Source organism: Nasonia vitripennis, chromosome 4 (assembly GCF_009193385.2).
Source record: "Nasonia vitripennis strain AsymCx chromosome 4, Nvit_psr_1.1, whole genome shotgun sequence".
Taxonomy (NCBI): Eukaryota; Metazoa; Arthropoda; class Insecta; order Hymenoptera; family Pteromalidae; genus Nasonia; species Nasonia vitripennis.
In genome coordinates this window covers 9,301,982-9,327,287 of record NC_045760.1, presented here as the reverse complement: position 1 = coordinate 9,327,287, position 25,306 = coordinate 9,301,982, and the positions used below count along the sequence as shown (strand labels likewise).

Here is a 25,306-nt window from a genome sequence, read left to right as displayed (position 1 = left end):
GTGCGCAAAAATTTATTTATTTATTATTACCAGAAGAAATTTACAAGGTATGTATTTCATACCTGGAAACCTGCAGAGGAAATAAAATGTAAATACACCGTCTTTGCACTCGGCTCACGTAAAAAAACTATTTTGCAACTCCGCCCTCGTAATCCTGCGAAGCGTCGCTATCCCCCTCCAGCATCGAGACAAAGCCGCGCGATATTTCCCAAACTCGCTCTCTCTCTCTCTCTCTCTCTCTCTCTCTCTCTCTCTCTCTCTCTCGCAACGCAGGGCAAGGAGAGAAAAAGCCGGCGTATACACCTACAGCCGCGCGGCTCAAAAGGAGCAAAAGAAGCTGGAGGGGGTATAGTGGTGGCGCTGGTGGCTGCAGAAAAGTCCCTCGAATTCCCCGAGTGTCAGTAATGCGCCCACTGAAAGCGCGCGAGAGGAGAAATAGAAATAGACGCGTCGCTGCTGTACATACACACAGGCGCAGGGGCGGGGGGGGGGAGAGGGCACCGCAAGGAGAAGTGGTCCTTCTCCCCCTCCCCCACTCCGCTCGCGCTGCAGCAGCATCCCGGGAAGTGTAGTACGCCCACTCCGCGCGTATCCTTTGGCCGCGCCGCGCTGGGGAGGTCACGTGACCGGCGTTCCTCTCCCTCCTATCCCTCCTTCCCACCCCCGCTACCTGTGCTGCTGTAGCGCGAGATGAGAATGTGCAAGTGACTTTTACGTTCTCCCACCTCCTTTATCCATATTTCTCTCCTTTATCTTGGCTTTGTCTTTGCCTCCCCAGATGCTGTGCCGCGCTGTACAGGAAGGAGACTCGGTCCTTCTGTAGCTTCGTCCGGAAGAGGAGCAAGAGGAGCGAGAGGAGAAAGAGAGAGAGAGAGAGAGAGAGAGAGAGAGAGAGAGAGAGAGAGAGAGAGAGAGAGAGAGAGAACGAGGATCTTTGCGTCGTGAAAGGGAATTTATGACTCTCGTCAAGGATTTTTAGTGACCTCTGCCTTCCCTACTCCTTTATAAATGCGCGCGAGAGTTTCTCTCCTCTGCCTTGCCAAGACTCGCCGAGAAGAGAGAGAGAGAGAGAGAGAGAGAGAGACTTTGTTTCCGCGAGCCGGCAGGTATACTGTGACTATGTATACAAGCGAACGGCTTCCACTTGGATATTATTTCACGAGATGCAGTCGAGGCAGCGGCAGCTAGAGAGAAAGGGGAGATATCAGATGTTCCGGGAGATGGCGAGCGACTGCAGCTCTCTTCCAGGAGAATGCCTGGAATTGTCTCTTACACACTAAGTACGAAGATGTGTGCGTACGAGCGTAACTGCTGAGTCGTGAGAAATTTCAGAAGAGACCCGCTCTATGGAACGTATAGCACCTATATGATTCAACTCGGAATTTCGAAGGCTTCGTACTCGATAAACACAGTCATTAAGATCTCGTACAAGCCCCGCCGAAGTCAAGTACAATCCCAGCATTATATACCCGACAAACTCCTCGAGCCAGCGAATTACACGAGACTAACGAGGAAAGATACATACACGTGTTCGACGCGTATTGACCCATTCACTCTCTCTTATCTCTATCTCCTCTGTATACTAATTATCGCGGGTGTAAGCATCGATAAGATGCTGTTCGAGTGCTACGCACATACAGAGCTCGCGAGTTTTCGCGACGCTGGCATTGTGCGAGCGCGCGCTGCAGACAGACATCTATTTACAAGGTGCCGGGATTAGAGATTTCGGGGGCCAGACACACGCGTTAAGCTTCTCTGCTGTGTAACTTGGCCAGGGGATGGGGATAGTCTTCGCGGGAATTCTGGAGAGGGTAAACAGTCGAGCGAGGAGGATCCCAAGCTGGTTTAGTTATATTGGACGGGTGCCGAGACTACAGCACTGAGATCTTTCTTTCATCCTTGCTTCTTTGCTACTTTTAATTATTGGAGTATTCGAAGTATATATCAGCGGCGGTACGTTGAACGAAGGAGATATTTAAATAAGAAACTATTTATCTCTCGAGCTTGCAGCCGGCTCATTCTCACTCTCGTTTCCGCGTGAAATATGCCGTGAATTTGTGGAATAGGACGACAGTAATATTATCCAGAATTTTCGGAATTCGAGCTATTTTCGCCGCGGTAAAACTGGGCAGCATGTTGGTGCAGGAACGAAAAAAAATCCCCAGACTTCTCGCGAGTTTTATGCGAATGTCATTCGGTCACCCACATTTTCGCTTGGATAACATTGTATAACGTCAAGCGGAAATTTTCCTCCGCATTTTTAGCCGGAATACTCGAAAATTCGATGCACAAAACTTTCGAAAAGTTTTCCTAATTAATAATTCCACGAGCGTTATTGCGTTCGAGCTATTTTTGGACCTTGGGCAATTAATTGGATTATGAGCTCGCGAAATTCGCTTTGTTAGGTGGACCGCAAATTAAAACTTCATCAAACGCAAAACTTGTTCTCCTCGCCTTGTTATACGTTATACCATTGAGTTAGCGTGAAAGCTTTTGCGGATAACACGGAGTGTAATACCGAGTCTCCTGATTTCGCCGTTAAAAAATTAAAGCGCGAATCTAGCGCAAAACCATCACGGCGAATCACGTGGGTTGAGGGCTGCGAAACCGCGTGGGATGCGCACGTATACACCGCGAAGCAACAGGAAGGTGCGTCGTGGCGGGGGTTCGAAGCACAGCTTGTATATATACAGGCTTGTTTAGAGAGAGACGGACAGGAGCAAGAGCGAAGCACGTGCGGGGAGGGCGACGCGCGCGTCGAGCTATGAGGGGGCAGAGGCTGCTACCGCTGCTGCAGCGCGTCTGCCGGTGGTGGGAAAAGCTCTGCCTCTCCCACTTGTTGTGCTTTACAGTGTTGTGTTGTGTGCTTGTGTATATATCGGGGGAAAGTTCAACGCCGGCGAGACGATGATGCTGCCCTGACATTTGTGTATACGAGCTACTGTATCACATAAATGCGTTTTCCTTCAACGATTTTGAGCGTAAAATTCGAGGATTGATTTTGGCTCAATAATTAGGGAAGAGCTTTGGGCTGATGAGGTTTCATTCCGATTATGCACCGAGATGGTGGTTCATTGATGAATCGCGCGCGTACTGTAAAGTTGATGATGTTCTTTTAATAAACTGTGCATTAAGTTGAATAATTAAAAAAAGTGTTTATCATACACAAGTTTCGGGAGTCATTTCGAGCTAACGAACGATCAGTCAGTCGAAAGTGCAAATCCACGCAGGAGCCCGGTCCTTTCAAGGGGATATATGATTGGCAGTCGGCGGAACGTACTCCGAGGGTGGCCGGCTGCACCCCTTCGGTTTCAACGAGAAAACGTTCACTAGTGGGTCATTGCAGCGAGTGCTTCACCCCCCGAGGTGAGCGGGACCTACTTTCGTCATCGAGGTAAATCTGATTCACCCGTCCGCTGTTTCATACATGTTTCTGTGATTTTAAATTGGTATTTCAGCGGCAAACCTTATTGAACGATTCATTGTATTACTTCAGTGGGAAATGAAGCTTCGAATTTTCTATAAATTTAAAAGAAAGCTCGAGTCTTCGCCATTGAGAAAAGTCGCACTAATTGCCACGAGGAAGCGGCGAAAAAGTTCCCGCCCTCGAAAAACAAGACGAAAAAAATGCTCCTTAACAACCCACTCGAGGTGAGGACAAGTACCGAAGAAACGCTCAAGAAACGGAACAGGAGAAAACTTCCGGGCCATTCTTCTTCATTCCTCGGAGGATCGATCGCGGCGCCTCGTATATATAGATACACTCGCTTTCGAACTCTCGCGAAATTTCGCCCCTCCGTGTGTTTGCACCTTACTCCTATGTACCTACGCGGGGCAAATAATCGCTAATGTTTAATTGGCTTGCGCGGCGCGCCGGCATTAATTGCGCCTTCTTCCTGCGACCGCTATCTGGATTCTAGCATTGAATGCTAAACAAAAGCTAATTTATATCCGGGAACCGCCGGAGATCGCGAGATGAATGGCTGGGCTCCTTGCATACCAAGTGGCTTCTCGGCTCTTGCTGGGGTTCCGAGACACGCTGCTGCCTTGCTCTCATCTCTTACAGGCTTATAGTCATGACTGTTATATTGTGATGATTGTTTCAGGAATTATGATCGAGGTTCTGACCGTCACGTAAGAATCGACTGAATTTTTCGGGAGGATATTGTTTGGAAATACTTCTATTGTATGAGAATTTTAATTGTACTTCCGCTAAATGTTCAACGTGTATTATAAAAAAAGCGATTATTACCATTTATGCCGATACGGTTCGCCGGCTTCACAACATAATAACCGTGATGTTCTATAGTATAAATAACGTGTTTGCGGTAAAGAAACTCTGTAGCGAAAAAGAGTATTTCAAGTAAAGAGGTAAAATTTGGCATACACTAGAAAATTAAGCTCTTTATTTTCATGATAAGCTTGTTCATCGTTGCTGTACGTATAAACTATCTTTTTTAACTTAAGGAAACGTGTATAGATAAAACATGCTTGTGTGTTTAAGAAAGAGGAACTTGTGAGTAAATACAGTTAATACAAACAAAATTTTTGATTCCTGGTAATAAAAATAAGTAACCACCAACAATGATTTGTTTAAGATCAAAGATGCGAAAGTGGTTTCTAACGTGGCATTCGATATGGCTAAAGAAGATACACGAAGTTCAAGCGACAAAGATACACAAGAGAAAGTAAACATGTGCATAGAAAAAGGTAATCTATAACTAAATTTTAACTCATGTGCCATAAAAAGTACAACAAATTAAAACCGTTTCTTTTAGCACACCAAGAAGCAAACGAATGTGATGTAACATATGTATTTTTGGACTGCCTTGCCGACGGATTAATAATGGCAAAGAAACAAGTTGTTAATATAAAATAAAGTTCATTGTTAAAAACGTTATATAAAAAAAAATCCAATGTTTTTCAGTCATTAAACCTAATTCATCCTATCAGACTACTTTTTCTTTTTTTTTTACCATAATCTTAAAAAATTTTAAGCTAAATTTAGCTCGACAATTGCAGAAAATTATACAGACCTTGAGAATAATTTTTAATTTCTGTACAAGCACAATACACTGAAAAAAAAACAGCCATTTTAACTAAACTCGCACCAGTAATCTGTCATTGTACGAAGACTCGCCAAAATTACCTTAGAGTTCAGCAGTTTTAAAGAATCAGTTCGGTCATTTTTGCTGGTGTCCCACATAAGCGACCAATTTTACGAGTCGCGACTCGCCAAAACTACCAGTGGCACACCGTTCTTCTTACTGAACAGTCGTTACGGTGGCAGAAAAGTTAAAACTACCGGACTTTACAGCAGAAACGACTGTATTTTTTTCAGTGTAAAAAAAATAAAATAATCAAATGGAAGGGCGTAGTACAATTAATATAAATTGAATACTATATTCATTTGATGCTCCGCATAATTTCTCAATTCTAAAAGAAAACAAAACGTAACTCCTTCTCATTCACGCGGATACGGTTTGCTGGCTAGCTTAACGACTTAATAACCGTCGTGTTGTTTTCTGCAGGACGCGTAGTGAATATTCATATAAATATAGGTGTCTACGAATAAAGAGTCTCAGTTCAAAACAAAATTCTGTCAAGTGAGGTCGTAAAGTTTCGCGCACATCAAAAAATGAAGCTTCTTATTTTTGTGATAAGTTTTTTTATTGTTGCTGTACGTGAAAATCGTTTGACACTTTTGGTTTCAACGATGTACTAACATATTTCATGAAAAACGTTTAATAATAATAATAATAATAATTTTGCAGGCGCATTCGCAGCCAAGAAGTATGGACTGGAAAGGATGCATGGAGGAAATTGGAGTGAGCAAAGGTAACATTTTTCTCAAAGTAATGTATGTTTTAAACAAAATTCATACATTTTTAGCATTCAAATAATTTATATTCATTTAGATGACGTTAAGTCAACTGAGTGGGGTGATCCTAAATCAAGATGCGTTCTTGCTTGCACGTTTAAAAAAGTGGGAGTAGTAAGTACTAGCAATTTATACAAAAATAGAAAATTTATTGATCATTGATACAAGCAGAAAGTAACAACCACGAAATAACAATTTTTAAAGATCAACGATGGCAAAGTGGTTTTTGACGTGGCATTTGATATAACCAAAGGAGAAGCCCAAGATTCTTCACATGACAAATATATCGAAGAAAAAGTAAATAGCTGCATTGAAAAAGGTAAAATATTGATGACTTTATAGTTATTAGCACAGTGGTATAGAGGATATTTTATTTTCAACTAATATTTTAAACAATATATCATGAAAATCACTAAAAACCTGTAATAATTTTCTAGCACACCAAGAAACAAATGAATGTGATGTATCGTATGTCTTTATGGAATGCATGAAGACTAATAATAACACTGCAAAAATGGCAAATGGAACCATGTCAATATAAAATACTATCTATCCGCGTAATTTTGATGTTAAAATAAATCCCAGGTTTTTGTATGCACCCCGATAATTGAAGTCGAAGCTATAAGTTTATTAAAAAATAATATTTTCGCACTTAAGAAAATTGAAATTATTTACCTCGACACCTTATGTTAGCTCGATTAAAAAATCCTACCACATCCATTACATTAGCTCCCATCATACTTTACGTTGAATGTTCAGCACCGCGCCTTATCGTATTCATCCTCCCGAAAATCCACAATTTACAAATTAATAAAATCCGTCCTGCAGACGCATTAAACGCGGGCGCTCGCGCTCATCTCGCTCAAAGATTCATCCTCCTCTCTCCATCCAGCAACACGATGCGACGCGACGACCAGGCGTAATTACAAAATAATAAAGAGGAAAGATACGTAGAGTCACGTATAAGAGTTGCGCTCGGATACAACGAGGGTAGAGAGGGAGAGAGATTCTGCGCGTACGCAAGGGAGAAGGTCGAAGCCCAGACGTCTTAATGTCGCCGGGGAGGGAGGCAGCGATAAGCCTCGGCGATTCAATTTATTCAAGCTCTTCTGCAAATAATACCAAGCTGAATCGGTGATATCGCTTTATTGTGCAGGATTGAACTTTTTTGGAGTTTTGCGCGTGCACTCGCTGGGAGGCTGGGGCATGGAGAAAGTTTTGGACAAATGCTTGTTTGCTCGTTCAGTATGGGGAACTTTGTTCTCCGGGACCTTAATGAAAAGTACTGAGATTTATTTTTTACAAACGCGATAAATGGATTGCATTAGTCACGTCAAAAGTATATTTTAGGCGAGAAAAAAGATAGAAGGAAATACTAAATTATCAGTGACCGTCCGTTAATCACTGCTACGTAACAACCATCCGGCAGTCGAAAAACGTCAATAAGCTTCCGAAACTGTCATCCCCTCATCTCGGCGACGACTCTAAAAAAAGCTCCTTATTAACTCGAGGGAGAGAAAAAGGGAGCGATCCTTCAAACGCTCTCTACAGCCCATTAAGCTCGAAATTGAAAATTACTGTCTGTCAAGTGTCGATGACGCTCGCGTCTGCAGTGTGCATAGTAGTCTCCCAAAGACTGCGACGAGGCAAATATCGATCGTCCATACCACCACTCCTCTCGTCGCGGATAATCATAGGGGCGCCAATTAACAGTCAGCTCTCGCGCGGGCGGCGGCGGCGGCACTTTGTAAATGGCTAACAGCGTTACACAATTAGATAAAAAGTTCTGTAATCAGGAGAGCTTCGAGGGGCGAGAGTGGCGCGACGATCTGGACTTTTCGAGCTATAGGCGCGCGTGCCTCGACTTCGCTCCACGAGGAAGTGGGAGATAGAGATTTTCTTGCTCCGAGTGCAGCCAGTGCGCGGCGTTGTGCATAAATGAGAGAAAATTTGTAGTCTGGACTGGGAATGACTGCGGGGAAATTTTTCAAAACTGTTCCGAATGCGAGAAGCCTTACAAGCAGCTCGCTTTCGTAAAGCTTGCGATTCTGCGTGCATAGATAAAGATTAAATCATTGCGCTGTAACAATTATCAAAGCAGCTTCCACAGCGTTGTCGTAATAGATGATTCGGAGGAGTAAACGAAGCCTCGATTCCAGAACACGCACGTGTGCATTTGTCAGCGTTTCAGCGAGCGATAATGCGCGCACGTACGCGGTATTGCCGCGCTCGGTTAATAAACAGAGAAACTTGCGCATACGGTAACGTGATCGCGGATAATAATCACCGCCAAGATTTACTTTCGCAGATTGACATACGTCGACAGCGTATATTCTTGATTGTACATTTGCACGAGAGACGCGCGCGGACGTTTTATTGACGGATAAAGTAACTCGGTTTAGTTTTAGAATAATTGAATGAGCTCATTTCGAGTACACGAAGCGAGTCGATAATTTTGCCGCGAATTTCTCGGATGACGTCTATACCGCTTCGAAGTATTTTAATATATTGAACCATGTAATTGGCGCAAACGATCGAATCGAAACGTGAGTCGGAGCCAATAATTATGTTTAATTTTAATAAACGCATGCTTAATCACCCGATACAAACGTTATTATGTTGCATTGTAATGTCTCGACGGGAAAATCACAACTTTCGAGATGCGAACGTCGCGGAGTCCAGTTCGTGATCGAATCGTCAAACTCGAATTATTTCTTCGCTCTTTACGTGATGATTGGGAACAACAAAATATCGTATTGATTTTATTTCCGCACTTCGGTTTGACTCGGTATTTTTATACGAAACACGTATTTTTCATAATTTCAAATACGAGATTATCATTCCGAAGACTTTTACGAAAGTTTAAATATACATCGTCGGGGGGATAAAAGTTGAATTATAACAAAAGACTCGAGGCGCAGCTGTCGGACTAATCCAGCAAAACAGCAAATTGCAAACTTGGCTGAGAGGCGCACAATGTAAACGGCGCGCGACTCGGGCTTGTAATGAAATCAAAATAAAAGCGGGCGCGTGTATTATATTATGAGCGCGAGGAAATGCGCTGCAGCGACTGCGGCGGCGTCGACCTTCCGGCAGCAAACATAGGCGGAGGGAAACAATGCTCGAGTATACGTACTTTGCTAAATTATGAATGCGAGAAAACACTGAGTCGATGGGTTTCGCGATGAGGAACTGCTTTGTTGTGGCATGTGATTTTGGAGATTTTATTTTTGCGCGATGCTATTGCGTTTCTTTTATGCATGATGTTTTATTTACGTTATGTAATGATATTAATGGTTGATAGTCATAGCGATTTCAACGATCAGATTTTTATTTTGTCTAGAAAATAATAGCAAGAATAAATTCGGTTGCTTGAATACAATACTTTTTCAGCTGTACGGTACGAGAGATTGTCGGAGTATTGAAAAGCGACAATGCGACCTTGAATGTGGAGCACACGTAAAATAATTATTTTACTTTACGCCGATTCGGTTCGCTCGCTGGCTTTACAACTTAATAGTCGTTCTATTGTTCTGTAGAGAATGTAGAGAATAGTTTTATACGTACCTACGAGTGTCGACCGTAGCGAGACTCAGTCGTGAAAAATTATCTGTCAAGTTTGGACGTGCGGTTTCATAGATATCAAAAAATGAAGTTTCTAATTTTTGTGATAAGTTTATTTACCGTCGTGGTATGTTAATTATATAGTTATAATATGATACCTAAGTGTGAATTAGTTTCATATATATACTGATTCTTAATATTGGGACAATGCAATGTAGTTTGTTGAAATAAGTCATTGATGGTTGTAGGCAAGATCTCGGCAAAGCCTTGCGGATATAGAAGCATGCGCTTCTCAATATGGAGTCGAAAACGTTACGAGGATTCCAGATAACGATAGACCGTTCAAACAGAGAGATCCAGACTATGAATGCCTTCGTGCTTGTTTATGGAGGAAGCAAGGAATAGTAATTACAATGAGTGTTAAGTCCTGTAAAATTTTTCGATCACGTGCAATACGTATGGAATAATGTAATTTTTCCAGATGAAAAACGGAAAATTCGATCTCGATAAGGCATTCAACTATTTCAAAAAGACTACAAGATTTCCTTTGACAGTCTTTAAAGAAAAACTAAGCGTCTGTGTTGAGAAAGGTGAAACTTTAGCAAACATTTTTTTACTGGTACACATATTGATAATTTATGAAATAGAGCGCTAAAGAACCGTGATTATGTTTTAGGAAATCAAGAAAAAAACGAGTGCGGTGTAACAAGAGTATACGTCGATTGCATGAACGGTAGTCCGAAAGCACGGAAGTGAAGATAAAACAAGGTCTTCCAATAAATATGTAATGCCATTCATTTAATAAACGTATAATTATTTACCTTATCCGCCTCGTAAGACCGGAATTACAAATTTCATCTCCCGACCCTAGCAGTCCATTCTTATCCTCTGTTCTCTCTTTCTCTTTTCCTCTTTTCTTCCCTCAACGACGCGATAGCTCTGTGCTCTTTTATTGTTAGCGTGATTTAGCAGCACCGGACGCAGGAGGACGAGGAAGCGCTTAAGGAGAAAAATGGCAGGACGCGCGACAAAAAGGGAAAATCGAGCACGTTTTTCGGCGTATGCCTCGTTACGATCAAGGTAATTTTGAGCAATCGGTTTCTCTTCTTTGACAGATGAATTTCCAGTTCGGAATGACTTTGTTTTTTTGAAATTTTTCGAAATTTCGAAGGATTATAACTTTGATGCTTCTAATGGTTGGCGTTTGATTGAGATTAAACGCAGCCATTGCATTTGGAATCCTTTGTAACTTATCTTCATCGGTACTTTGGTACTTTGACATTGTAAATTATTGAGAGTATGAGAATTAGATTTTAATCGGGGGTTAAAGATTTCTTGGCTATTTTCAGTATAACTAACATTCATGGATCGCATTCTATAGTAACGTACTTCTCTAAAAATGGAAACGATTCGGAGAAAAGATTTTATTAATACTTACGCTTTCGTCGAAGACATATTTTCGCACAGAAATTATAGTATAAATGAAGACTTTTTAAAAGTGCAAACATAAAAAAATCGTGGAAGCTAAAAAATTCAAAAATTCACTCCAGCAGAACAGCAAACCTCGATCCATCATCCACTCGTCGCTTCGGACCCGACGAAAGCCCCTTGGGTCAATCGGCAGGTCTCGCGTAGTTGTATCCTCGCAAGCTCGGCTGAGTGCGTTAACGGCCGCATCGCGATTAGCCCCTGCGCGCCGGGGATTAGTATCAGTAGTTGTCCATTAAATTCCTCCGCGCGTTTACAGTCTATTAAACGGGATTAAATGCCCCTGCGGCTCGAATGACCGCAGCCACCGCCGGCGCTCTTTATCGGCCTTAGATTCGCATCTAGAGGATACTATACGGCTGCCACGGCCTATGGGGGTTAAGCGAGAGGCATTCTTTTAGCGCGGCTTCAAGGGGAGGAGGTCTGAATTATTGGTCCGATCGATCTGCACTTAGTGGCCGAGAGGAAGGTGAGGCCGCTTTCGTCTGGCTGCTACACTCTTTTAGCTTGCGCGCTACTGCTTTTACGCGGAATCTCTTTGGTAGAGGTTTTTGTTGACGATAATTTTTTCGTACGATTATCGATAGATTGAAGTTACAAAGACATGTACTCACGTTTGTTCGGCCGTGGCCGCGTGGATTCGCCTGCCAGGGAACCGTTGTTGGCTGAAAGTGATCTTTCCCCCAGGAGCCGTTGTCAAATGGACTCTCGCCGATATGGCCCTGCAAGCAAATCAAACGAATTGATTAGATTGAATTAACGATTAATAAAATTAAGTTTTTTAAAAATAAGCCTACATACAACTTGTCGACACACTTCATCGAAGCTCCGCGCCGAGCGAAAAGCAAGAGTCGAGAGCCCTCTGCGATATATCTCTCGAAACACGCAGAGCACGCGAGCTTGTAAAGCACACAGACGTCGGTACTTAATGAAAGACAGCCCCAAAAAACGCGAAAATTCTTTGACTCTCCATGCAGAGCACATCAAACAGCGTGTTGATGTTTGTTTGCTGAAAAATTAAAAGCCTCTCCCTCCTCTCGATCTCGCGTATAAACGCACACGTTCTCCGCGCGAACGATGAAAAAAAACGAGCCCCGCGCACAGGAATATATAGACAAAAGATACAAGAGCGAAAAAGGCTACTCGAGAACAATCATTCGCTTTTCCTTTTTTTTTTCCCACTTCCGCACCGTATACTGATATTCGCGGCGGCCGAAATTTTCCCGCAAGCTCCTGGTAAAAAATTTTGCGCCGCCATATGTGCACAGCTAAACGCGTTCCCGTGTACGCTTTTAAGTGGACGCCTGCTGCTGCTGCTACTGAGACGGCCTTTTTTCGACTGGCTGAGTTTCGCCGCTGATTTTTTATTTCTGCGCGCCGGGAAGAGAGATAGTCTAGACGAGAGAGTGAGCTGAATTTTTTTGAATCGGAGGAGAAGTGAGAGGGAGGCGGGGAGGGTTCGGTGGATTACCGGCGTTTGTTTCATTGAGAGCTTTTATGATTCGAGGACCTCGAGTGTTTATATGGAATTCGAGGGATGTAGCGGTTTGTCGGAATTGCGCGGCGGATGGCAAAATGCTATCGTCGGGGTAAAAGGTTGATGATACTGCGTGTATCAAATTATTCAACCACTTTCTTTTTTCTCTCTCCGTGAAAGCTCGCTGAAAATCGGCCACTATTTAACGAAGAGTATGCAAATATAAAGCTTCAACGTCGAGTGTTTTCAATCTCGTCAATAAACTTGCAGCAGGCACATCTCCAGGCTTTCACACAAAAAGAGTCCAGCAGCAAAGCTCGCAAGCTCTCGTCCCTCGAAATCTTTCAATTAACATGAAAAAGCACGCGCTTTCATCGGCCGACGAGAATTTCAGCGACATATAATTCTCTCTCTCTCTCTCTCTCTCTCTCTCTCTCTCTCTCTCTCTCTCTCTCTCTCTCCCGCGCTAAAACGATAAAATTGCGCAACTCGTGAATCACGCCGAGGATGAGTTTTGCTGAAAGTAACGCCCACTCGCTATTCACGGAAATTTACGAATCGAGGCCGACTTGTATGTATATGCTACACTGGCGTAGCACGTGACGCAAGCGCGACGCCTTGTTTCCATGTCGAGCATACAGTAGCAGAAGCGAGTAGAAATGTATTTTCCGAATCCTTTGAATGGGCCGACGCGCGCGTGGGCGAGTAGTAATAACACGCAGCAGTCGTGCTCATTAAGGCACTTCGCGGAAAAAGCGTAAGGAGATGCTAGAGGGGAGATGTCGGGATAGCTTGATGCAAAGCGCGCGCGTTTCGCTTTCGGTGAGTTATTGGGATGTCGTTGATGTATACGTGTGGGATTTCGGTTGTTGAGGCTTGTTTCTCGGAATCGCAGAGAATGACTTAATATTCGGCGCGGTCTGATCGCTCGTAGCTCGCTTGATTTATCGATCTCTGTGCTAATATTTTATCGATTTTCTTTCTAGTTTTAGTATACAAACAGTTCTTCACCTATTATCCCAAAGAAAAAGTCCAGACTCGAAAGCTCTTCTCAAGGTGCACAAACAGCCCATAACACAAGCAACAACACGTACAGCACGTACACGTATATAGTCTTCGCAGGAGGCAAGCATCCTGACGAGCGTTTAGGGCCGGGCGAGCTTGCGCGATTGCGATCGGATTTACGAGGAGGGCAAGCGAGAGCGAGAGCGGAAAAGCCATACGTCGTGTCACGCGGTGCCACGCGCGTGCGGCTGTATTTAAAATTCCCGTGGCGAACTCGCTGCTGCGGTGGTGGCTGCCCGCGCAGAGGAGGAAGCCGCGCGCGCGAGAATGATATGTATTTACTGTTTTGTCTTTTCCGCGCACTAGAATTAGCCTTATCTCGCTGATTTATTAGCGCTGCATGCGCCGAGAGTCCCGTTGTTTCAGTTTATAGTCTTGATTTTTTTACCTTTGATCGGTTTTATGCGTTTGTTACTTAAAATTCTTTCGCGTTCGATAATTTATATACTTCATTACGCGAGACGAGTTTAAATTTACTCCTTGTAGTGATTGATGCAGAGACGTTATATTAAATGAAAAATGACGCTTCGATGTCGGAGAAATCGGATTCATTGCGACTCGATGCGGCCTGTTCAATGTTAACGTTCTCGAAATACCTACGAGATTAAACAATAATCATTTCAACGGTATAAAATTCAACGCTTCGTGAGGCCGCTGAAATGAAATTCAAAACACCTTCGTACACAGCCTCGAGCAGAAAAGGGGGAAGTCCGCTGCGGAGAACAGTAATTGGGCTTCGCGGGCGCGCGTCTATCGAATTTTACAATAAATCTCGGGGGCGCGCCAAGACGAGATAGAGACGGCGAGATACACGGCAATAAAACACCCAGTAGTATCGCGCGCAGCGTGCATTTTACGAGCTTATCTTATCTCGAGAATTAGGTTGCGCGGCCGGCGCGCGTATACGCGCGTGCGGGTTAGCTTTCCTTCGAGGGATGCAAAAATGCGAGTAGGTATTATAAGGGGACGCGGCAGAAAGAGCTTGCGCTCCCTGTTTTGCCTTGTTAGCGGAACTTTAGATCATGTGCGATGCTTCGTTGTTATAATTAAAATTGAATTAATTATTGTTAGAGAAAAAATTCAAGTGGCATCCGCCGTTACATCAGGAAAATGTTCCGAGAACACAAGTACGAAAGGTGTCTATTGTATACAATCAATACACGTTAATGCTTCAACGGCTCATTAGGGAGTCAGTCATGCTTACAATGGATCCACTTTTTCCATTGCTCGCGTAGACGTCAAGTCGAGTTGGTTATCCTCAATAAATAAAGAAACGGCTAAATCAAATTACCATAAATAGAAACCCATAGCGAAGAGAGTAAACAGAGCAATGACGAAACTCCGTATCGCGTGTATTGAACCCGTAACAGTTTCAACGCGGTTCGGATCGTTTCTGCTTGTTGTTTGACGATAGTCTATACATACTCAGACAAAAGTGGGCGAAGACGCGTAAACGTCTCGGTAAACAATCAACTTCTAGGCAGCGATAAACGAGAACAATTAACCCGATCCCGGTATACGTGCTACTTTGGGAGCTTGCGTCATTCCCGCGTCGATTTTTGAAATCACGTGCACGGATGTTTTAATAAATACGTGTATACCCAGATGACGAGCTCGATTAATAAAAATCGTTAACTTTCGAGTCAAAAAAAAAATCCATTTTTCACGCCTGCGCGAATGTTTACCTTTACGTTCACAAACATTTTTTAAAACAACGATGATGCATGCAGAGGCGAAGTCGAGAAAATAAAACGACTTGCGCAAAGATAAAAGTGCGGAGTAAAAAAAAAGGTTCCCGCAGAAAGCGCCGTGCGAGAGCGTGCCAAGTATTTTTCTCAATTTGCTTGGGATGCTGATGAATCGACTAAATAAGCGGCAAAACGCGTATGTATGTGCGAGCGCACGACGAGCTTTGCGCGGATTGTATTAACGCTGTTTGTCTTTCCCGCGTTTGCGTTGTTTGCGCGCATTCGCGGGATCATCTGAAAAATCGCGCGCGGCTCAGCCAATCGCCGTTAATGCGTCTCAGCGGCTTTTTGTTTCGCCGACTGTGTATAGATACTTCTTACGTGTATATGTATGTAAAGTTGTAAATTAAATTTCTTTGAAGGACGATGCGCGTTTGAGTGATCGATTTGTACAGTCACCATTTTATGAAGTGTTCGTTCGCTAAAAAGTAAAATCACGCGCTTGAATTTAAACGCAGAAAAAAAAACGGTGAAAAAGTCAGGCTTAAAAGGGCTACAAGCGTTAGGAAAAAGTAAAAGAATTAAAGGAAGCAGCAAGAACCGCTCTCGGTTCGTCGAGAGCGTCGAGTTATAAGCGAGTCAAGGCCTGCCTCGCTCGCACTCGCGCGAGCGGCCTCTAAAAATAAATATGTTGTTTATTCACAAGTAAACCGGATGCCGTTGTTTGCTTTGGAACAAATTGTTTTGTTAAGTTTTGCCGGGCCGCGCCGCGCCGAGAGAGAGAGAGAGAGAGAGAGAGAGAGAGAGAGAGAGTGAGAGAGAGAGAGAGAGAGAAGTAGGTACACGCGAAGTCGTTCCCCTCGCGCCTCCACAGCTCTCATACGCCGACATCGCGAACCAATTCTCGCGAGTTTGAGAATTAAAGAGCGCGTTTTGTGCTGTCGGCGTCGTGGGCTGTATTGAATTTTTTCTGAAGACAGAATGTTATATTCAATGGATGCAAGTTTTCATCGATAAAAAATACTGACTTATAACCTATTTCCTTCATAAAAATTGCTTTTGAATAGAGAAGCGGAAATCGCGGTAGAAAAGTGTTTGCGTCTGCAGACATCAAAGCAAAGGCTATTGCGTCAATACGGCGTAAACTTTTGACAAACAATGAACTTTAGCATGATTCACCAGAGTCAACTAAAGTTCAATATTTAACGAAGGTCTAAACTAGAAATGCTGGAAAGGTGTGCCAGTATGGATATACGAAACGTTTCCTATGATTTATATGTTTGCGCGCTTTTTATCTCGTTAAATATGTACCGATGAAAGTCACGAAGAATGCGTAATGCTCCAGTCGTTACATGTTTTTCCAGATCGCCACAACCCACGGCTTAATTCTATATAACTATGGATTTAATTTTCTTGTCCTTTCGCACAATCTAAATCGCGCGATTTTTCAACTTCTCCCACTAAAATCTTTAGGTTATTTTTGTTTGACAAACAACGATTGTTATCATGATTTATTGTAAAATCAAAATCCTTAATTACACGTGAACTTATGCAAAACGAAAGATTTCGAAATGTTGGTTGGGGAAACCCGCGTCTATTTCGGCCAGATTATTTCAATATACAGGTGCGTCGATATGCTCATTAATTATATCTCGACGACGATAGCGAAAGCCTCCGTTCGCTCGATCAACCAGGGCAGGACAAACAGAAGAAAAGTTATTAATTCCTTTGAATTTATTATACTGTGGTTATATTTGCAGTATTTGTGTCTTGGCTCACATGTTCCATCAATCGTACCGCTACTCAGTTGTGTCAATACCGGGGCCAAATGTGTATAGCTGTTTTAGTCATCGTCAGGGCTAACACGTGATTCCTCTGTGAAAAGCCTACGACTTTAATAAAACTCGTAGCGTGACACATGAAGTTTTTGCTTGTTTAAGAGTAAACACGATTTGTGTCGGAGACGCATACGTGAGACAAACAAGGGATCGAGAACACCTTCGATGGAAAGATTTTTTATTACGCGCTGATGGATTGAAAATGTTAACTTGACTGTATAGCCACGCACTCGTTAAGTTAATTCTATGTTTGCTTATAATATACTTATGACATAATTGCCTCGCTAAACAGCCGATTCCGAGAAGTGAGCTCAATCAATTATTGGGTGTATTAGACAGGAAATAGGAACAAAGTTAATTATCCATTGTTCAAATCGTTCGAATTTACTCGTTGTGGGTATTTCATACTTTCGCGATCATTCAAATTTCACCGTTCTACCCCTCTAACGTCGGAACCCTTTAATTTAAATGTTTTCTTTATCATTAATAACTCATCTTCATTTATTCGAAGCTTCGAATTTTCAAGCCAAACACTTGACTTCCGAGAATCGCGCGTTAAGACCTGGAAGCGAACCCGCAGCAATAACGAGCTTATGCTCGGCATAGTAGTCCTTAAAATAAATTAAGGTCAATGAATCAGTCGGAATGTTTGAGAACGGCAAATATACTCGGACAATAATTTATCTCTTCCAGAAGGGGGAATCGACTCGACAATCGCCGCAACAGCGTCGAAATTACGAAACCATAAACGCGCGTTGTCGCAGGATAAAAACGCGCCAACAGAAACACGCGGACAATAATCGCGCGCGAGCACATCCGAGCCATAAAATTATACAGCCCGCTGCAGCGAAGAGAGTAAAAAAAAGAAAAGTGTAGGAGCCGAGGAAACATCGCGGCGCGAGACTTCCCCCCCCCCCCACCCCTCCCGAAACTTGGATGATAAATACTCGCGAGGCCGTAAAAAAGGCGCGGGGAAAATGTATAAGCGAACTATCGACACTGGCTGGCATGTGTGTGTGTGTACTGTATACACATAGAGGAGAGATCCGACAGTTTCGGGCGAGAAGTTGGCAGAAGGTGCGACGCGGCGTGCTATACTCTACTGGCTGTGGAAACGCAAATATAATAGCCAGACGTTCACCCCTGGCTCCTCGAGACTTGTTTATTCCGAGGATCGGGGAAATTTGAAACATCGAGGCTGCGTGAGCGAGCGCAAATGAGAATTGGCGAGTTTTGTACCAGATACATTCTTACTTCAAGGGATAAAATAACAGCGCAGTGCAGAGATTGAACACAAAAAAAAAGAAAAGTTCGATTCAACGCACAAAGACAGAGAGCAAAGATCGCCATCAGGCCAGAGCAAAGTTATAATGCACAGCCAATAGGGGCAGCAGCGACTCGGACCTGTACGAGCCGAGCACGCGGCGCGGCTGTACACATGCGCGCACACACACACTCAGAGGGTATAGACGACGCCGTCCGAATAAAAAAAGGGTGTTTATAAGCGAGTATCCAATGTATCACGGCATATTTACATACACCCCCCCCTTCGAGCACACGATGTATATATATATATATATATATATATATATATATATATACGTAGCGCTCGGGCGATGTAATAAAAATTAAATATGATATTTCGGGGCGCCGGCGCATAAATAACGAGAGCGCTTTTCTTCGCCGAGAAGTATGGCCCTGCCAGCGTCTTATGACCAGCCGCCTTATTTTCTCTTGAGAGAGAGAGTAAGAGGAGGGTGGATCAGAGATACTTTTTCTCGCGCGCGGGGGAGAGATGTCGCGCACGCGTGTGGTTTTATGGGCTGTTTCGACGACTCGAATGATGCGCCTGACGCTACTTCCTCGAGTGCGTATACAGTCGCGAGACTTTTCGTTGCAAACGATTTTACTTCGTCGGATTCCTTATACGTGTATAGCACACACGAGGTGTCCTGCGAAGCGGCAAGGCGTCTTCCGGCTGGATGCGTCGTCGTTGGGAAAACGGCAATTTAACGGCTTCTGAAGAGCTTGTCAAGGATTAAATCAAGATTAACAGCGAGATTAACGGACTGTGTGCCGTCCGGCTTTATTCCTCGTCTCCTTGTCACGCGCGCTCGCTCCGCCCTGCAGTGTATACCGGATTCCCGAGGAATTCGCCAGCGAGGCACTGCTACCTCTCAACTAAACTACAATCGTGTTCCGCGTTAGACTCTCCGCAGTTGATGTACTACCGCGAGAAATTTAGCGATTGCCTTGATTTGACGACTGTTTTTTCGAAAATTAACGCGTGCGCTGCAGTAATTATGCAACGAAAAAATTTAGAAACAAAGGATTTCAAAGGAAACAGGGGAAGCAACACACGTAAAACACAAAGGATTGCAGTCACGGGCAATCGATCCGGCAAACTTCCACTGTAGCTATATTCCCTCGGACTAAAATTTTCGCCGTGATTGACCCGTGCCAGAGCCGAGCTCTCCTCCTTTTTTCGCGCGACGTTCCGGCCGATTCTTTCGCACGAACGCTCCTTGATTTCTCTCTTTCTCGCTGTGCCTCGACGTCACCGCGCGCGTGTGTGTGTGTGTTTATGTACCTATATATGCCAGAGAGGGACAGCCGGCTGTATTTGAATTTCAAATTGTTGGCCGCGGAATTTGGAATATTGATAGGGAATCGGGATTTAAGGAGAGCGGGATTAATAAGCGTGATTTATCGGTCGGCCTGGATTGCCGTATAGTTTACGCGGGATGTAAAGCGTATTTTTTTTTTATTTTGAACACAGAAATGAAAACGCGCAGCGAGAATTGATATTCCGCGTGAATATTTTCTTAGACCTCTATTGAATTTGCTGGGCCGTGCGGAAATTCAAAGGCCAGCCGTTTGATTGACGTTTATTCCGGCGGCGACCTTTTTCTCGCGTCGGCAGTACATCCGCGTAAATAACCGGCTCGGAAGGGTCTCTTCAAACAGCGCCGAGTTCGAAATCCACTCGACTCGTATCTTCGAAATTCACTTGTTTGCAGAAAATAAATCTTACGTTTGCGAATTAAAATCAATTCAAAATCTTAACTCGGTCACTTTACCACTCTGCACTACCCCAAAATAACGACGACGGTATACGCACACAAGCACACGCCTCGAAACGTTCCGCAACGGTTCACCCTCCTGGAGACTCTTTTCCTCGTTGTATCATTATATCGCCAGCCGCACTGCGAGTGACTCCGTGACTGTATAAGGTCGCGGCCGTAGCTCTTCAGTATTCAGAGTAGCGCGGACTCACTTATTTGGAGATCAGAGTAAGAGAGGCATACACACTCCTTCTCACCGCGCGGCGAATATTTCATTTTTAAACAACGGAAAAATGCTAATGCGATCTCCGCCCCCCGCTGTGCGAGAAATGATAAATAATCGTAAGCCGGCTATATGCGATGCGCGCGTGCTTGTGGCAGTTTTTTTTTTGCAGAAGTAGCGGCTCTAGTTGATGGATGCTCAGCTCGAGTTTAATGTACGCGTTTTAAAATTATTTATACCGTCACGGCAACTCATCGAAAGCTCAGAAAGCTCACTTCCTCTCCCTCACCCCCAGTGGTGTCGGCGTTATTATTTGCGTATCATCCCGCGAATATATCCCAAACTCTCGGGGGCGAGTTTACACGAACGTACCTGTGCGCCATCTGGCGCGTCCCCGAAATTTCGCGGCGCAATCTGCGAGGTACACACGCGTTCTCCTTAACCGGCGCCAATTACAAACACTGGCGCGGATTATTCGGCGGGAAAACGGCCTCGGTTAACTAAACACTAAATACTAACGATACGCGCGCGCGTTTCGTAAATACGCCGAGCCTGCTGAACGCGCTGTACACGCGTATATCACGCTCTTTGAGTCTCAGCACGTATAGTATAAAGCTTTTAAATTTTGTTAGTCATAACGGCAGACGGAGATTATAAGCGAGTAAGAAGATAATGGGGGTAACAGTAGCCGGCAATAGGTGCATCTAGTGCAGCTGCAGGCCACACCCCGATGCATTTCCTTTATTAAATCTGGCCGCATGCGAGAGTCCACTTTGCTTCATATTCCATAATTAAAATTTCTTTTTTCCCTTTTCTAGCCATCAACTCTAATCGCATTTTTAATTTCACGCAAGCACGACTATTTCCTCGAAATCGCACGAAACCCCTTCTCCATGCCATCCCGACCACCGGCACCTCAATCCTCGACTCTCGCACCCCGATCGAGTTCTTTGCATTGTTCTCGCGCGTAGCGCCGGCGCGACGTCTTGTCGCACTTAGGCTCGGAAGTTCTTCCCTTGACCATCTCCCCCCTATACTATACATACACAGAGCCCAAAGTAGCAGCAGCAGCAGCAGCAGCAGCTTCGCACGACCACATCGCCTAACCAAAATTTATATACAAAGTATCTTCGGGGCTGACCAGTCTCTCGCCCCTCCAGCAGAGCCCACCCCCTCGGCTCGAATAAGTAAAACACAGTGTGCATGCGGTTTGGCGCCGTAAATTTTGGCGCTTCTGGAAATGCCGGCGACATTCTTCGCCCGCCGTCTTTGCGACACTGATTGTTTTAATTTATTTTCCGTAGCCTGTACAGTTAAAAAGTCTGCGCTGCGGACGTACGACGTCGTTCCATTTACACAAATCGCGACGAGCAAGTATATGAAATAGTAATATACGCGTATAATAGTCTGGAGGGGCAGTAAATGGCCGGCGAGTTATATTTACGCAGTAGGCGTGGAGCATCTTCGTTTCGCGCCTCGTCGGCGACAACGGAATTATGAGGCTCGCTAATTCGGACGTATTGTGATGCCGCGCTTTATTGCACTTTTATCGCTCGACACGACGCCAGCGTCTGAAGTTATTCGGGGGTGCAGATGCGAGTTATATATATGCGCGCGCGTAGACCGCGGCGTAGTGTGTGTATCGGGTTTCCACGGGGACCTCTATTGTCTGCGGAATGCCGCAAGATTTGTTGCCGTTGAATTATTGATACACGCGCGCGCGCAGCTCTCGAAATAGACGTCGAATTTTGCAATTCATATGGGACGAAAGAAGGCTTTAAACGATGGATGTATAAAATTATCTGAATCCGAGATCTGCGCGGGCGCATCGATAAATAAGAGAGATCGAAGCGGCCCGTGCGCGAAAACTAATTTCTAAGAGAGGGAAAACGCGCGTCTTGCCTTCCTTAACTATGCAATTGCACGAATGATGTCGCGTGCAGAGATGCCGCGATCGAAGCCGTTCGGAAACTCGGCTCTCTCTCTCTCTCTCTCTCTCTCTCTCTCTCTCTCTCTCTCTCTCTCTCTCTCTCTGAAAAAAAGCAAGAAAAACGCCGACGCAAAAGTTGCGCTCAAGTCTCTCCCTCATTACGATCTTTCTCTCCCTCGTTTCTTTTTAATGAAAAACTCGACGAGCCGGCTGCTATATATGCGCACACACGAGGAGGGGGCGCGTTGAGCGATACGCGATCGGGGCATGCGAGAGCGACGCTGCTCGAGTTGCTGCAGCGACGTCGAGGGGGGTGAGTTTAAGTTCCACCGCTGCCGCTGGTGCATCGAAGTTTTGACCCGGCGAGTAGAGAATGGAAAGTTCTCGGCCTCGAAATAGACGGGCTCTTTCGATTGGCCCTTATTGTCGAGCCTCGAAAGTGCAGCGGATTTCCAAATTTTTAATGGGATATTTAAAATTACAAAGATTCAACGAAATTGCATTTCACGCAATATCTTACGTAAACACCCTGGGCGACTTCGGGGCTAGCTGTATAATCTTAGCGCAAAGCCAGACGGCGATTAAGGAAGCTTTCGCGCAGCTTCGAGTCGGCAGTCTCGGCGGTGTAATTATTGCGGGCTAAATGATGCGAACCAATGAGCTTTCGATTTTCGGGCATGGGCGGATGAGGGAGAGCTCTTTGATGTTGCGATCGGAAATTCGCCACTTTATCGAGCGCCTACATTACACGCGCGTCCTCCAACATTTCGGCATATTAATTCGGAGTGTAGTAGATAACGCAATACGCGCATTCAATTCCTCCTCCGCCGAAACTCCGTCCAATTTCCCATGCAAATCTCTTCGCGAAAGCCAGCTCGCCTTCCTCATACCTCACGCGCACAACAAATACTCGTACCCGTAAATCCGGGCATCTTAGCGGCGTCTAATTACGCGCACAAATCTTCGGCCCCCCCTATGGAGGCCTCCAAAAAGTCCAAGGTGATCCCCGCGCGCATATGCAACGGACACTGCACCTTTCGTTCTCGCCGCGCGCGGACTATATGTAGAACGTGCTGGTAAATAATTTAGGCGCTCGCGGCCCTAATTACAGGGTATAGCAGTCGGGCTCTCGCTAAAAGGAGATTCGACCAACAATAAATATGCAGTCGTGGGAGAGGGAGGTTACGGAGGCCACACGATCGGGGCCGCCTCGGTATTTGCCGATGATTCACCGCGCGCGGTCGCGGTGCGCGCTGTGTATATATAATATATGTACGAGAGAGAAAGAGAGCCGCGCGGTTATTACAGCTGCTGCTATTTCGCGCTTTCTCTCCTTTTGCTCGCCTGCATACGGGGAAGCGTTTTCGGGGTGGGCCTTCTCTTTTGCGATGTATTTGTGCGAAATCGAAAAATCGAAAATAAAACGTTGATAAGAAGAAGTGTGTATAGCACAAGGTTATCGCCATGCAAATTTCGCCAATACAAGCAACACACCAGCTCTATTATTCCCACGCCGCGTCCTCGCCTTGTTTTCCAACTTTCTTTCTGTTTTGCGCCGCTGACGACAGAGCCTCGCGGGAGGCCTGCTAGAGAGAGAGAGAGAGCTCGACTTTCGGTCATGCACGTGTATATATATATGTATAGCGAGTGAGCAGGAGCGAGCGAGCAACGAAGCGTGGAATAATAAAAGGATGCGGTCTCGCGAGAGCCCACGAGTTGTGGACTGTGCGCGCGGGCTTAATTATAGGCGTATTTGTTGGTCGGGCGGTGTATAACCAACCCCTTCCATATACACGTATACACACACTGCATCGCGGCCCTGCAATTATGCATTCGTGTAATACGACAGCTTGGCACGTTATACGCGCCCTAAAAAAGCCTACTCCCTATTCTTTCACCTTCGACGCTTTATATTCTGTTGTTAGACGTGTGCGTGCGCGTGTGTGTGTGTGTGCGATTCTGGCGCATATGTGCAGCGGTTGCGAATCGAATATACTGATTTGTTTAGCCAAGATTACTTTTTGAACCAACGCGTAACGGGCTTTCTCTTTTATTTTTGGGATAAAAATCAGCGGCACCCCTTTTATCCTCTCTCTGTATCCTCTCCGAGTACCGATGTAATCCTCGATCGTATCACCCTCTACTTGGTTCCTCTAATTAGCCGCGACTCTCGCGCTTGGGCAAATGTTTGCCGCTTGCGAGCGAGTCTGCTTATAAGCGGCGCTATCGTCGTGCGCTTTGTTTCTTGTTTAGCCACGCGCATGTATATAGACACACGCGCATTCTCTCGCCGTGAATTGTTTCGGGTAAATAAAACACAAGCGCACAGTCTGCTCGTCGAAGGTAGGTTTCTCTCGAGAAGAAGAAGAAGAAAGGAATAACTGATGAGGGCATGCGCAGGAGGATCGAGCTGAATGAAAAATCGTAATTGAGTGATAAAGATGCAGTGTATAGTTTATCACTAGGAATGAGTAAAGTGAAAACGGGCTAATGTTGCGGGTGGATATATGTATGGAGGGATCAATCGCATCGGAGCGTGCGCTAAAGCGGCTGAAAGGCTTGGCCCAGTCGGGCAAGAGTGAGCAGAGCAATGGTGCAGAATGACGACGGCGAGTCTGCGGTGTTTACCTGATGGCCCGTAATCACGCCATTCTGTCATCAACCACGAGGCTGCACTTCGACTCGAGGTTCGTCCCGCTTTACTATTATTATTGTTATTCAATGGCTTGTCTCCGCTGATGTATACACATAGGAATAAAAGTACTGCCAGCGTAAATTTCTGAAGGAGTCGGTGAAATAAAATCAACAACTCGAGTCTGAGAGGCTGAGCGAGTCGGGCAAAAAAGGAGAAGAAGAAGGAGAAGGAATCGATGTAATTAATGGAAAAAAGTCGCGCGGCGATTCGTTAGAATTGTAAATTTTTTTTTCCGCTAATGAATAATGTTTACCGCGTCCCCGCCGCGCGAATATGCGAGTCGCGCAACTTTTTACGAGCGAATCGCGAGTTCCGAAACTATTTTTACGAGTGTCGCTTCAATTATTTCGCCAATTTGCAATTAAGAGTTCGCCGCGACGCGTTTTTGGCTT

General features: G+C 44.8%; 3 protein-coding genes across 26 annotated transcripts in view; 2 read left to right on the top strand and 1 right to left on the bottom strand.

Moving 5' to 3' along the window:
- Window positions 1–25,306, bottom strand: part of LOC100115252 (forkhead box protein P1) — a 221,518-nt gene that overhangs the window by 100,943 nt on the left and 95,269 nt on the right. For 18 of the 24 annotated variants that reach the window (XM_032599182.1, XM_031929082.1, XM_031929076.1 and 15 more), the window contains exons 1-2: window positions 11,735–11,932; window positions 11,548–11,655 (exon numbers count right to left, since the gene is read on the bottom strand). In XM_032599182.1, coding sequence (XP_032455073.1) covers window positions 11,548–11,655; window positions 11,735–11,917 — 291 coding nt within the window. In that variant the 5' untranslated portion in view covers window positions 11,918–11,932. Of the gene's footprint in view, window positions 1–11,547; window positions 11,656–11,734; window positions 11,933–25,306 lie in introns of those variants that run through there. The other 6 variants (XM_031929092.2, XM_031929089.2, XM_031929090.2 and 3 more) reach the window with 1 other exon arrangement.
- On the top strand, window positions 5,552–6,537 carry LOC100677966 (putative odorant binding protein 88). The gene is made up of 5 exons (XM_008205027.3): window positions 5,552–5,680; window positions 5,775–5,838; window positions 5,919–5,995; window positions 6,086–6,200; window positions 6,319–6,537. The coding sequence occupies exons 1-5, from the start codon at window positions 5,639–5,641 to the stop codon at window positions 6,420–6,422; spliced, it is 402 nt and encodes a 133-aa protein (XP_008203249.2). The 5' UTR covers window positions 5,552–5,638; the 3' UTR covers window positions 6,423–6,537.
- Window positions 9,444–10,270, top strand: LOC107981410. Its single transcript, XM_016987308.2, has 4 exons — window positions 9,444–9,572; window positions 9,694–9,849; window positions 9,927–10,035; window positions 10,122–10,270. Exons 1-4 carry the CDS (start codon window positions 9,531–9,533, stop codon window positions 10,199–10,201), a joined length of 387 nt encoding a protein of 128 aa, XP_016842797.1. The 5' UTR covers window positions 9,444–9,530; the 3' UTR covers window positions 10,202–10,270.

Bases quoted from the DNA above. Each gene is read 5' to 3' on its own strand.
- LOC100677966 (XM_008205027.3), top strand. From the start codon at position 5,639: ATGAAGCTTCTTATTTTTGTGATAAGTTTTTTTATTGTTGCT. The intron at 5,839-5,918 runs GTAACATTTTTC...ATATTCATTTAG, and splicing joins GGAAATTGGAGTGAGCAAAG to ATGACGTTAAGTCAACTGAG. The intron at 6,201-6,318 runs GTAAAATATTGA...ATAATTTTCTAG, and splicing joins AAATAGCTGCATTGAAAAAG to CACACCAAGAAACAAATGAA.
- LOC107981410 (XM_016987308.2), top strand. From the start codon at position 9,531: ATGAAGTTTCTAATTTTTGTGATAAGTTTATTTACCGTCGTG. The intron at 9,850-9,926 runs GTAATTACAATG...TAATTTTTCCAG, and splicing joins TATGGAGGAAGCAAGGAATA to ATGAAAAACGGAAAATTCGA. The intron at 10,036-10,121 runs GTGAAACTTTAG...ATTATGTTTTAG, and splicing joins AAGCGTCTGTGTTGAGAAAG to GAAATCAAGAAAAAAACGAG.